Source organism: Podarcis cretensis, assembly GCF_951804945.1.
Source record: "Podarcis cretensis genome assembly, chromosome: 3".
Classification (NCBI taxonomy): domain Eukaryota; kingdom Metazoa; phylum Chordata; class Lepidosauria; order Squamata; family Lacertidae; genus Podarcis; species Podarcis cretensis.
This window is the reverse complement of record NC_137172.1, coordinates 99,581,363-99,595,889: the sequence shown is the minus strand read 5'-3', so window position 1 is coordinate 99,595,889 and position 14,527 is coordinate 99,581,363. Positions and strand designations below refer to the sequence as shown.

Genomic DNA, 14,527 nt, shown 5'->3' with positions numbered 1-14,527 from the left:
GGGGGGGGTTCTCTGTGAGCACAGTGAGTGGAACACGGCAAGGAGTGCATTACCTACAGTACTGACTTATCACAGCAGGTGGCTAGCTTAGCCACTATTATGATGTCTTGACTCTGTGCCCTGACAGTGTTGGAAAGCCAGTTAACTGGAGAGGACACACAGCCTGGCTTTTGACACAACTATCAAGGAAACTACAAATAGCCAGCTTTAAAGTTAGCAGTCCTGCTAAAGGCCTCGTGGGAGCAGCTGGCATAGCTTTCCAGTTCTATAGGAGAAATGAGGATTTGGACATTTTAAGGATTCCACAGACCCCTATCTGTTTGTGCGATGATGATAGAAAATCATTGTGAAGCTCCACTAGGGGAGAGGGACAGGGGTATCCTGAAACTTTATAATAGGGGAGGGTCTTGGCACCGATACTACCCTGCCACAAAATATCAAATCAGTGCAGTCTCAGTAACATCTGCTACTCTCCCTATAAGGAGGCAGGTCTTTATGGTTTGAGTTCAACAAACAAAACTTGCATGCAATGCTTGACTGAGAAACCTTATACAGTGGTGCCTCGGGTTAAGAACTTAATTCATTCTAGAGGTCCATTCTTAACCTAAAATTGTTCTTAACCTGAGGTACCACTTTAGCTAATGGGGCCTCCCGCACCACCACTGCACGATTTCTGTTCTCATCCTGAAGCAAAATTCTTAACCTGAGGTACTATTTCTGGGTTAGCAGAGTCTGTAACCTGAAGTGTCTGTAACCTGAAGCGTTTGTAACCCGAGGTACCACTGTATCCAAAAGTATTGCTCATGTAATAGCCGCTCACCTGGGGCATGTCTAAATTTCCTCCTGGTTTGGGGTTGTGAGGGGGTACTAGGAAAGACTTAGGATCCATCAGGTCCCAGGGACACTTCTCATATTTCCCCCTCTTTGGCCCCCACAGCATGGTCAAGGGTCAGGGATTATGGAAGTTGTAGTTCAATGCCACCTAGAGGGCTACAGTTCCCCATCAGTGTTCTAGGATGTTGAGGGCAACTGAACCAGTGAAGCTTATGTTATGAGTCCATAAAATCATAGAATTCTAGAGTTGGAAGTGACCCTGAGGATCATCTATCCACCTACCCTGCAATGCAGAAATATGCAGCTGTCCCAATCTGCAACCTTGGTGTTATCAGCACCATGCTCTAACCAACTAAGCCATTACAGGAAGCAATGGAAACCAGACCAGCTCTGGTGCAGGAGTATAGATGAAGGCAGGCATTTGTGTCTCTTCTAGTTTCTTTGATGAAAGTTATTTAAGCAAACTCCAGAAATAGTAGCAATGAAAGCAGCAACAGAGAGGCTGCCAAGCACTGGCCAAAAGGCGCAGTGTGTTGGAGGCTTGAGGGAAATCTGTTAGCATGTGGTGAAGCAAAGCATAGACAAATGTAGATGTCAGGTGTGCTGGGTACACTATACTGTCATAGCAGCTGTTGCTGCTAAGAGGCTTTGAAAAATAATTCAGAGTTTAAATGATGAACGTGCCACAGGTTGTATATGCTGGATCTTGAGACACTCATCAAATCACCAGGAAAGCCTGCACTACACAAGGATCTGCATTGGGCCAAAGATGTAGCACTCCAGCTGCTTAAGGGAAAAAAGGAAAGGGAAACAAAAATAGCTGAAATGGAAACACTGACATTTTACTTAGTTGGTTATCCTGATTTATTACACACAGAGAGAAAGAAAAAGTATTAGCTAGCTTTGCTAGCTTACATATACCAGTGTGGTCATGAAGTACATAAAATAAGAGCTGGAGATTGAAAAAGAGGACATATTAAATGGTGTTGATACATCGCTCCCTCCAAAAATCTGTCCGAACTATTTTCTAATACTATTTTTCTTGGTGTTTCTGCTATTTGCTTATATCAATGCTTGATTTTAGGGCTGCTTCTGATATGTAGGAAAAGTCTGAAAACTTTGCCAAGTTGGTAGAATATAATTGTGTGTCTATTGCACAGATTTCCCAGGCCATTAACCTGCAGATAAGACTATTGTAATGTAGGATGTGTAGGGTGGCCCTTGAGAACTGTCTGAAGGTTACAACTTTTGCAAAATGCCATAGCCAGGGTGCAAATGGGTGCTCCTGTTTATTCGGATATAACACAAATTCTAAGAGTTGCATGGTTGTCAGTGGTCTTCTGGGTCTGGTACAACTCAAGCCATCTGGTACAACTGAGCCATTACAGGAAGTTACGATGGTTATGATGACAAAGCCCTAAAAGACTTGGAGGCTAAGCACCTGAAAGAACACATTAAGATCTGCAGAGGAAATCATATTGGTGATACACTTGCTGAGCAAGGCTTGCAAGTGCAGGGTGGTGAGGTAGGACTTCCATTGTGATGGCCACACAATATCTCCCCGCAAGATGTATCATGCCCCTACCCTGTTTGCATTCTTATGGCAGGCAAAGACATACCTCTTTCCCCAGGCCTTTGCGGAGGGGTGAAATGCATACCTGAAGGAGCGTCTCCACCCCCATCATTCAACCCAGGCACTGAGGTCCAGCTCCGAGGGCCTTCTGGCGGTTCCTTCCCTGTGAGAAGTGAGGTTACAGGGAACCAGGCAGAGGGCCTTCTCAGTAGTGGCGCCCACCCTGTGGAACACCCTCCTGTCAGATGTCAAGGAAATAAACAACTACAGTGGTACCTCGGGTTACATACGCTTCAGGTTACAGACTCCGCTAACCCAGAAAAATTACCTCGGGTTAAGAACTTTGCTTCAGGATGAGAACAGAAATTGTGCTCCGGCGGCGCGGCGGCGGCAGGAGGCCCCATTAGCTAAAGTGGTGCTTCAGGTTAAGAACAGTTTCAGGTTAAGAACGGACCTCCGGAACGAATTAAGTACTTAACCCAAGGTACCACTATATCTGACTTTTAGAAGACATCTGAAGGCAGCCCTGTTTAGGGAAGTTTTTAATGTTTGACATTTTATTGTGCTTTTAATTTTCTGCTGGGAGCCACCCAGAGTGGCTGGGGAAACCCAGTCAAATGGGTAGGGTATAAATTATTATTATTATTATTATTATTATTATTATTATGGCTTCATATTTTATTCTGCTTGGTGCTGCCTGTTTTATCCATAACTGCTCTTGAATTATAGATTGAAGAATAATGATGCAATCATTAGTCTTTGGTCCTTGCAATATCTTGCAAACCCTAATGGAGAAGCATTTTCTGGTGGTTCCGTAAAGGTCTTCATACTAGACCACCACTTTGTGGCTGTGATTAAGCTAATGGGTGTTAGCAGATATTTAAGATTTAACCATAAATATTGTTGTTTTATGGTTTTAGCTTTAAGAGTTTGTGTAGGTTTTTAAGATTTAAAATCAGTATTATTTATACTGAATCTTCAGGAGAAGTTTGGTGGGGCAGGGAGGGGTGGAATCTAAGGGCAGAATCCAGCCAAAGTCAAGCATGTTTAAAATGTATGATCCATTAATTATAATGAAAATGTGTTAATGATCCTATTAAAATCGAATTAACATGTAATGCTTAAATTGTAACCTTTATAAATAATCCAGTAAACAGCACACCAAGAATATATGCGGACAAGGAATATGTACTTTAAACCAACCATTTGCAAATGTTATTTCCTGTAATTTCCTTGCCACATATACAGTGGTACCTCGGGTTAAGTACTTAATTCGTTCCGGAGGTCTGTTCTTAACCTGAAGCACCACTTTAGCTAATGGGGCCTCCTGCTGCCGCCGCACCGCCCGGAGCACAATTTCTGTTCTCATCCTGAAGCAAAGTTCTTAACCCAAGGTAATATTTCTGGGTTAGCGGAGTCTGTAATCTGAAGCGTATGTAACCTGAAGCATATGTAACCTGAGGTACCACTGTACATATCAAAATGTATTAATCGCCCACCATGAAAATGCTTAGATAGCTTTAGGATATTTTGAAGAGGGTGTCTTTAATAAGATATATTACTTAGTATAAAGTTCATTGGAATCAATGTTAATTTATTTCTATACAAATGGGTTAATCCTATACACACTGACCTGGAAATACATGTATGGTTGTGGATGGGATTGCACTGTTAAGATTAAGGGATAGAATAGCTCTGGTTTTGTCCTCCAAGTTCCCACCCACACCCACCTCCACTCACATGCCTAGTTCATAGCCTTGGGTTATTAAAATTGCCTTTCTGAACTCTCTAAATAGACTTTAAATAGCGTAGACCACCAGAGCTCCATGCTGCTGACCTCTTAAGACTACTGAAATTCAGATAATAGAGATCAAAAAACCCAGTTAGATTAACACACAAAGGCTACAAAAATTTACTTTGATTAATACCCTGAAGCACACCGCTACGTTGGCTGGTCTAAGTCAAACTGAAATCTTGCTTTTCAGCAGAATGGAACAATTGACATAATAATGTTAATGAGAGAATGAGAAGACATTCCATTAAATTTTAAAATCAGGCAGAAGGACTGCTTGCCTGGTTTCATTATACCCCTTTCACTTACCATGACTCCTGAAATTCACATAAGAGCTTTCCCTTTGTAGTGCTATGGAAATGTCTTCCCCAGAAAACGGTTGCACAATGCCCTTAATCACCCGACCTGGCCACAGTGATCCATGCGACAGTCATCTCCAGGCTTGACTACTGTAATTCGCTCTACGCGGGGCTGCCCTTGAAGCTGACCCAGAAACTCCAGAGGGTGCAGAATGCTGCAGCGAGGCTCCTCTCGGGGTCTCTGCCACGGGAGCATATTCACCCACTGCTTTTCAAACTGCACTGGCTCCCGGTAGAGTACAGGGTCAGATTTAAGGTGCTGCTTTTGACCTTTAAAGCCCTTCGCGGCCTAGGACCCTCGTACCTACGGGACCGCCTCTCCCAGTATGCCCCACAGAGAGCCTCAAGGTCCATAAATAGCAACACCCTAGTGGTCCTGGGCCCTAAGGAAGTTAGATTGGCTTCAACCAGAGCCAGGGCCTTTTCAACTCTGGCTCCGGTCATGAGACCAGGGCCCTGCAGGATCTGATTTCTTTCCGCAGGGCCTGTAAGACAGAGTTGTTCCGCCTGGCCTTTGGCTTGGAGCCAATTTGTTTCCATATTTTAATGTTGTATTTTAATTTTGTTTTTAAGTTGTAATCATTCAATTTGTTTTTATTATTGCTTGTAAGCTGCTCTGAGCCCAGCCTTGGCTGGGGAGGGCAGGGTATACATAAAAATTATTATTATTATTATTATTATTATTATTATTATTATTATTAACTACCACTCTAATGGCCTAAAGGTCTTTGAGTTCCAGATCTCGCAATTCCATCTGCTTTTACAAGAGAAGGGAGCTTGATTTCTTTCTTAAAGCCAAAGTCAATAGTCAGGAGGGAATTCGACAAATGAAATCTGACAGAGAGGGGCAGATTCCTCTCATGCAAGGTTATATGCATTCTAAGGCTTTTCTTTGCTCATTCCCCTCAAATTTTATTCATGTTTCACATGGATCCTGAAGAGGGTGTCCTCTTTGGGCTCCAGAGAGGGTCTCCTTCTGAGCCAGGTGGATTCTCCATTTCCGGGTACCACTTTCAGGTATCTGGCCCTGTGTGTAAATGAGGAGTTGTCTGTACTCACATGTGCAGCCTGAAAGAAAGTTGCAGCTTTTATTCCTCGATTAGACATAAAAGTAAATTGTTATTTTCCAAAAAATGGAGAAGGGGACAAACTCCCCTCTGTGCATTGGTTAGGTACTGAAACAACTTGGAACCCAAACATTGCAAACCCGGAAGTAAGTGTTCCAGTTTGTGAACTTTTTTCGGAAGCTGAACATGCTCCATTTTTATTGTTTGAGTTTTACGCTGAGGTCTGTCTGTTTTTGTTATTTATTTTGCATTTTTGTGGCTTTTTTTTGTGACTGTGTGGAACCCAGTTCAGCTACTGATTGTTTGATTGTCTGACTGCAGTTTACTGTTCATTGCTTTCATTTTATGGATGAATGGTCTTGTTAGATAGCAAAATTCATGTTAAATTGCTGTTTTAGGGGTTGTTTTCAAAAGTCTGGAATGGATTGATCCATTTTGCATTACTTTCTATGGGAAAGCCTGTCTTGGTTTTGGAACGGACTTCTGGAACTGATTAAGTTTGAGAACCAAGGTACCACTGTAGACCAGTTTCATGATAAGCAGTCCATGAGGCTGTCTACACTTGATCTCCATTTTAGAAGCAGAGTGGAATCCCAACATAGCAAATGTTCCATCAGGGCTAGGATCTCTGCTTGTATAATGGAATGCTATCCCCCTCCCTTCACCTGCCCCACATTTCACTCTCAATCTAAGAGTTCTCCCAACCCTCAGCAGCAGATTTGGAGGTTTGGGGCAAATGCAGAGGAAAGAGAGAGGGAGAAATCTCACTGTGCAAGTGGAAATCCTTGTTCTGACAGGACTCATTAGTAAAATACTGCCTTTAATCCAAAGGACACACAGACCTAGGAACTTACTGCAATACATTGAAAAGTCACTTTTTTTTTCCTTGCACCATCCCACTTAAATAACTAGAAGTCACATAGAGTAGGCATGCAGACATATTGTCTGTTCTGAGTTCATGACAAACCACTCAATTCATCTATTTGGCAATCAAAACAGAAGCCTGATGGGTATACATTAAATGAAAGGATTGAGAATTGTCAAAGGACTCGGTGATGGCGATTTCCTTTGCAATGAGGAGATGCCAAGGCCAGTATCACATGGCTAACACTCTACAGCAGTCAGGCTACCGGTGCAATAAGCAAAAGCTGCCAAGGCTACAAGATTACTTTTCTTATTCTTTTTTCACTGAATCAACTTGTGCCATTTCTGCCTGTAATCACCTTCCCGACCTCATTCTCCTCCAGCTATTGTACAAACCATCTTCTCTTACATGGCAGCCATGAAAGCCTTTTGAACGCCAGAAAGTAGCTCTGAAAATGAATGTTGAGCAAGGCTGGGCAGCTGGGGCTGAATGAAGTTTGATTTCCCTCTTAACTTTCGTACCAATACAAGTCTTTGTGCCTACAGCTGCATTTCAAATATATAGTCATCTGAATACTACCAACAGAAGGGAAAAAAGTATTCCCCTTTGATGGGGTGGTTGTTGTATTTTTCATGTATAATAAATCACTGTAACTGAAGCACTACATGCAGGGTTTTTTGGTGGGGGGGGGAGTAATCTATTTTTAATGTTGTTTTGGCAGACTTCATAGGTAGGTAAGTTACCAGGGAACGAAAAAGAAAGATGCATATGCTCAGGTTTGGTTAAATGATATGCAAGAAGATTGCATTCTCCATGGGGTAATACGATAACAAAAGTTAGAAATAAAACAGAAAATGAGTTTTGACGGGTAATTTGGATGTGAAACAGAGGCCAGGGTGTTTTGATCAGTGTTCGAAACTCCCACTGTTATAGGCACATTTTGCGACAAGGAATTTCATTAGCGCAAGCAGCTTCTGAGCTCTGGGCGCAGTACTGCACCCATGATTTCAGATTAAAACTGCTATGTGGAAGGAAAGGAGGACTTTTTTCTGCCTCCCCACTTCCAGCTACTTTTTGAAGACTGGGGAAGAGACCCTCTTAAGAATATTAGGGGGGTGGGCAAGCGAAGGATTAGACCATGTGAAAAATGAACATAATATTTTAGCTGCAGTTCATTCATTTTCAGCTTTGTAATATTGTTTGAAAAAGCGCACCTAGACATGCCATTTAGCTCCTAGCTTTCATATCTCAGTTTCTAACACCTGTTTTGATAATATAAACCTGGAAAGCTGGAGTGGGTGGGGAACTGGTATTTTTGTTCTCTTTAAAAGAGGTTCTGCCTTTAGAAAATGCTGTCACCAAGTGATTAGAAAGGCTTCAACCCAGTCATTGGGTGCACAGACCTTTTTTCTGTAAAGTGGCAGAATGTCAACTCTTAAAAACCACAATAACCTTGGTCTTGATGCCCTTCAGAAATCATGCCCACCTTTTGCCATATGCAGGCAACTGTGTGTATTCCTTTTCCTTTGAAAATCTGCAATATAGCATAGAGACTCATTCTGAAACCAGGACCTTCCGGTATGAGGTTGAGGGCTGCAATTCTGTGACATCTACTTGGACGTAAGCCCCATTGAACTCAATAAATGTTGATGGAGTTGGGCTCTAGTTTGTGTAAGTGAAGAAATGTTTGAGGTGTTTACCCCCCCCCCCTTCTTCTAACTTGCACGAATAAGGATCATGTGCAGTCCTCCATCTGATCTGTTACCCACAGAAACTGAACAAAGTCCATAAGCAAGAAATAGGCTCCTATTATGCTTCTGTGAAGCAGCACGTTCTTTGGAGGAGAAAAAGGGCATTTGCAGAATACAGTTGCGCTAAATTGATTTTGATGTCTTGAGTCACTTGAGATGGCTCACACATAAAGGTGAAAACAGCTGTCATGCTCAGCGTCCGTCTCAGGGACATAGTGATGTACTTTTTGTGTGTGAACGTGCCGTTGGAGGGGGGGAGTGTTTTTAACCTTGCATCTGCTCCTATCCCATCTAATGTGAATACTTCACATGGCACGACTACTAAATGAATCTCTTTAACGTCCTCTGCTAAGTGTGCACTGCCTGATTGAGGTTCATTATATTATTGCACCTGTCAAATAATATGTAATCAGTGAAACTTTCCTGAGACTAAAAATCTATCTGTTGCCCTGTGGATAGTCTAAAACTTATCTCCATTGGGAGGGTTCTGAGGGAAAAAACAATGAAACACCTATCTTGAACTAATTTATATGTTTGGCCTCTGTACCTGAGCGCAATGATTAACATTAACATCATTGCAGTCTCAAAGCTGGGCAAGCAATGAATTAGCAAGGCTTTGTCAGTACTCACACTAATTAGATTGCAGTCCTATATCCACTTACTTAGAAGTAAGCCTTGCTAAAATAAATGAGGCTTACTTCTGAGTAAACATGTATTGGCTTGCAGTGCACAGGCAATATATTAAATTCCACTAAGCCTTCTTAATGGTTTCATTTCAGATCTGTTTACTCACGGCTCTATGGCTTTTAGGCGAGTCTGAGTTCCAAAACATAGTTAAGGACGAGGTCCAGGTTTGCACATAATGCTAACAATGGTTAGCAAAATCTAAGGTTGATAACCAACCAACCAACCAACCATGGCTTATGAGTGTGGTTTGCTTATGGCTAATACAGTATTATTAGGGACACAGGTGGTGCTGTGGGTTAAACGACAGAGCCTAGGACTTGCCGATCAGAAGGTCGGCGGTTCGAATCCCTGCGATGGGGTGAGCTCCTGTTGCTTGGTCCCTGCTCCTGCCTTCCTAGCAGTTTGAAAGCACACAGTGCTAGTAGATAAATAGGTACCACTCCGGCGGGAAGGTAAATGGCGTTTCCGTGTGCTGCTCTGGTTCGCCAGAAGCGGCTTAGTCATGCTGGCCACATGACCCGGAAGCTGTACGCCAGCTCCCTCAGCCAATAAAACGAGATGAGTGCCGCAACCCCAGAGTCGGCCACGACTGGACCTAACGGTCAGAGGTCCCTTTACCTTTAATACAGTATAGTTAAGCTGCAGGTCAGATATAGACAATCAACCTATGCTTTACTAAACTATGGTTTATAAACCATGACATGGTGTTACATGTGAACTCAACCACCTTCATGACTTTCTTAAGGAATAATTTACACTTTCTTACCATTTCAGCTGCAACATTAAATAAACATACAATAAAATTTATCTATGTAGTATGAAGAACAATTAGGGATGTCATAGAATTCTGACAAAAACTGGAAAATGAAGCAGAAATTGCTGCAGTTTACATGTTTCTAGGCAGCAACAGAAATCAGTTAACTATGATTGGTATTTCTTCACATCATTATTGTGTTTTACTCCACAACTGATAACATAATAGCTTCTTAAACATTATTTTAATGCTTCTTTTACATTGAAATGAATGTCAATTATGTAAGTTACATATCTTAAAAGTTAAATAGCAGGCAGGGAGGCAAATAGCATAGAACTTGGCAGAAACCAAACTGCAGCAGAATGGAAACTACCTTCACTGTGGTGTATACAGGTTGGAAAGGAAATTGCTGCCTTCTTGCATCCCTAGCAACAAAGCAGGACATCACCCCAAACACTATTCTCAGTTTTAAGGCATTACTAAAGTAGTGCAAAAGATGAAAGCTTGTCACCTGCTAAAAGCTACACCTTTTAGGCTACACCTGATAAATTCCCTATTCAGCACAACTCTTTAAGGACCTCACTTTTGCATCTGACCATCCCAGTCATGCTTAAAATTTTAGGTCACTTCATGGGCTCACAACTCAATTGTATCGCACATGCTTAATACGGACAAATCTCAGGTTCAACCCTGGCCTCTCCAGTTAAGAGGATATTGGGGGCAGTGCCAGGAAAGTCGTGAGTCCTCAGAGAGCCAATGTCACTCAAAGTGGACTAAGCAGTAAGATCAATAGCATGACTCCACATACAGCAAATGTGCATGTTCATTTGACAGGTGGGTGATGACTGTTTGTATTTAATAGGTCCTGCTCGGCTAGAGGCTCAGTTAATTCACAGGTGTTAAATGATGGAAAGAATCTGTCTCCTGAAGAAAACTGCCAAAACAGCTATGAAATGAATATATCACAAACACAGTCAAATATACTAGTTAAACCAGTTGATAAGGTATGGTGTGCCTTAAAAGCTTCTGGAATATTGTCCTTTAAATTAGTACAAGTATTTTTCATTCGGCAGCATATTTAGCTTTCAAGTTCAGCTAGACAACTCCAAAATATTTGTTCCTAATGGGACTGATCATGCATATAATAATGCAGAAAGTCTTTACTAGGCACAACTTCAGCAGGGTTATTGTAATGGGAAATTGTTCAGTAAGAAATAATGAAAACACAAGATTAGCAGGGATATCGGAAAGTAAACAATAGAAAGGGTTTTAAAAGAAGAAGGTGATGCGAACTGTCTCATCAAAATACAGTGGTACCTCGGGTTAAGTACTTAATTCGTTCCAGAGGTCCGTTCTAACCTGAAACTGTTCTTAATCTGAGGCACCACTTTAGCTAATGAGGCCTCCTGCTGCTGCTGCACCGCCGGAGCACAATTTCTGTTCTCATCCTGAAGCAAAGTTCTTAACCCAAGGTACTATTTCTGGGTTAGCGGAGTCTGTAACCTGAAGCGTCTAACTCGAGGTACCACTATATCGTGGATAACAGACCCAGAATGCTGCTGAATAACACTACTGGATGGTCATAGTTAGTAGGTTTTAAAATATTTATCTGATTTCATTATTTATTACATTTATCCCCCACTTTTCTTCCATGAGAGTCAAGATGGCATACTTGGAGATTCTGACTCTCATCCCCAAAAGCCAGACATCTTAGCATGAAGAAGGTTGCTACAGCACATGGCTTCATGTCGTGCCCAGGAACCTAGAAATAAAGCCGCAATATACTGAATTTTTTGAAAAGCACCTAGATATTTCAGGACGTATCCAATTCAGATTCATGGGGTGGGGGGAGAGAAACCAGGGTTGATGCTTAATTTTTAATATGGTCCAGCTTTTTCTCTTAACAGAAGCCACTTGTTTTATTAGTAAGATTTCCATTCCTGGCAGAATACAAGGATATCTTGCCATTTCCAACACACGATGATGGCCTTCTTGCCAAAACCTTTGAACACAACACCCATGGCATTGCCCATTTTTCTCTATGGCTAAGCTCTCTGGAAGCTCTAGTGCTCTGCTACAAAACTTCCTTGTGTTAGTTGCAACCAGTTTTGTGCTCCTTTTAACACTACAGAACAACTGCTATGAAGAAAGGGAAACTATATTCATAGGATATATGAATATATGAATATGCATAGGCCATGTGAGTTATGCCCATTTTGTTTTTGTTGGCGCTGTTAATTGATGATCAGACAAACTCATACTTATGAATGCAGTCCTTTGTTGTCCTGATAGATGTACTTTTTAATTTTTTTACAGGGATGTGGTGAGACAGGCGAAGTGAGACCATGTTGATTCTGCTTGACCTTTCGGTGGCTTTTGATAGCATCACTCATGGTATCTTATGGGATGCCTCTGCAGGTTGGGTGTAGGGGGCACAATCATGCAGTAGCTCCATTTTTACCTGCAGGGGCAGTTTCAGAAAGTAGCATGGGTGGGTTCTGTTTGACCCCATGTCTCTTACGTTATAGGGCCACAAAGTTCCATTGTATCCCCAAATTTCTTGAACATTATATGAACACCACCCACATGACCCCTGAAGGTGAGGTGATACAGGAGTATGGATACCATATCTTACTCCAGGCATCCAGCTCTTTCTCTCTGTCATCGGGGTCAAATGAGGCTAAGCCAATGTTGAGTTCAGTAACAGGCTGGATAAGGATCAATAAAGTTGAATTCTGACAAGATTGGGGGGGGGATTATGCTCAGCCTGTTCTGGATGGGGCTACACTCCCCCTAAAACAGCCTTTCTCAACCTGTGGGTCCCCAGATGTTGTTGAACAACAAATCCCATCACCCCTAGCTAGCAAGGCTCAGGGATGATGGGAGTTGTAGTCCAACAACATCTGGGGACCCACAGGTTGAGAACCGCTGCCCTAAAAGATCAAGGACACAGCTTCAGGATGCTTCTTGAAACAACATTGTCATGTGAGGCCCAGGTGGCATTGACTGCCTTCTGCTGGCTTCATCTGATTTACCAACTGTGGTCATTTCCCAGACAAGGCTTACCTGGTCACCATGCTTCATACTGAAAGAGCTACACTGGTTGCCTGTTTACTTCTGAGCCCAGTTCCTAGTGCTGATACACACCTTTAAAGATCTAAATGGCTTGAGAGCCAAGTATCTGAAGGCACACTCCTTCCCAACCCTGCCTGCCCATGCCAAGATTGTTCATTGGGGCACTTTTACAACTACTTTCCCTAAAGGAGGCTGTGCTATGTAGCTCCAAAAGAGAGGGCCCTTTCTGTGGCAATGCCCCAGCTCTGGAACACTTCCCAAGAGGTATGACCGACACTAGCATTACAATATTTTTGGCACCAAGTTAGAACATTTTTTATTTGCCCATGCAGCATTAAATGGATTTGTTTAGCCTACACAATAGTTTGGAAGTGCTGTTGCTCCTTCTCATTTGCTAATGCATTAGGAATGTTTCATCTGTTGTATTTCTATCTGGTATTAATAGTTTTATTCACACACATTGCACGCCATCCTAGAACACGCTCAGATGAAGGGTGGTGTGGGAATCTTTTAAATAAATTAAGAAAAGATCGCTATCGCAGACTGTTTCTGATGAGGACAAAGACAAATCCACAATCTGGATTATTTGTGCTCATGCTGTCAAAATGAATGAGCCCAAACAATGAAATTGGGTTGGATCAACACACCCTGGCATCACAAAGCAGCAGTTAAAGTGTAAACGCGTCTTTGGATTTGGGGAGGTAAGAGGAGTATGATTATGCTGGATGAGTGATAGCTCAGCCAAGGAGCTACAAACATTATCATTAGGGCTTTAGCCCAGTAGCCAAATGCATTTTGGTGTTTTTGCTTATTTGGGCCAGATTTAAATGGGAAATTAATGAGTGCCTTTGTTTTCTTTTTCCCTTTAGGATCATCCCAGTAGTCCCAGCATTCTACTTTGCATATGAATGATTACGAAACATTTGTAGAAGATCCCATCAGGCTGTGCTTTGTAACAGAAAGCAAAGAGAACTTCAATCAGAACTGAATAAATGATCTAAAGATATATCATTGCCAGGCGTCTCTACCCTTAGTAAAGATCCCACAACAACCGTAATCTTTCTTCATTCGTTTTGAAGTTGCCATTATCGCACAGTTTCCGATAATGTTCTGTTTCAATCTATGAGTGTCTCAAAACAAATTTACATGTCCATTCTGTGTTCAGAAAGTTCCCTTTCAAAATGCCAAGAGAACTTCCTTTTATCTCTGCTTTCTTGCAGCAGGACATTTCAACAGATATGGAGAAGAGAGGGGGATTGCAAAACCCTCATAATTCCAGGAAGGTCCTCATCATTAAGCGAACAATCCCAAAGAAGGGAAAAAAGCATAAATTACACCAGGTTAAATTAAGCTAGCATAAAGTACTTGTACCTGGTGCTTGTACCTGAGCTTGCTGTGCATTCCATATTGTCTCAGGACAATCAGTCAGAGTTTCAAGGATAGTTTCACTGAGTTTGGGTTTGGTAAAACCTGGGCTTTGCTGGTTGAGCCAGAGCTCAATGAGGCCTATGCAAACCTGTGTCCCTCACCCTGACTGGCCAAGGCTCAGCCAGGAGAACTTAAGTCTCCAAATGGGGATATGGTGGTGGCAAGGAGAGATTTACAGTTCTTTTAGCTCAGCCATGTGAGGAATCCAGTGGAATTTAGCTGGCAGTAAGGGTGATGTAAGTCAAATTCCTCCTGAATGGATTTTGGAATAGGAGCAACTAAGCCGGCATACGTTACGCCAGCTTTCTATAGTTATGATTGTTCAAGTAAGTGGTTAACCTT

The 14,527-nt window shown here is 42.1% G+C and overlaps 1 protein-coding gene across 3 annotated transcripts in view; it reads left to right on the top strand.

Annotated features, from left to right (window-relative positions):
- TPO (thyroid peroxidase) overlaps window positions 1-13,803 on the top strand; it is a 100,438-nt gene extending 86,635 nt beyond the window's left edge. The window contains exons 16-18 of one of the 3 annotated variants that reach the window (XM_079969747.1): window positions 10,545-10,686; window positions 11,999-12,076; window positions 13,627-13,803. In XM_079969747.1, the coding sequence (XP_079825873.1) occupies window positions 10,545-10,686; window positions 11,999-12,034 (178 nt within the window). In that variant the 3' untranslated portion in view covers window positions 12,035-12,076; window positions 13,627-13,803. Of the gene's footprint in view, window positions 1-10,544; window positions 10,945-11,998; window positions 12,077-13,626 lie in introns of those variants that run through there. The other 2 variants (XM_079969748.1, XM_079969749.1) reach the window with 2 other exon arrangements.
- Window positions 13,804-14,527: the final 724 nt, after the last annotated feature.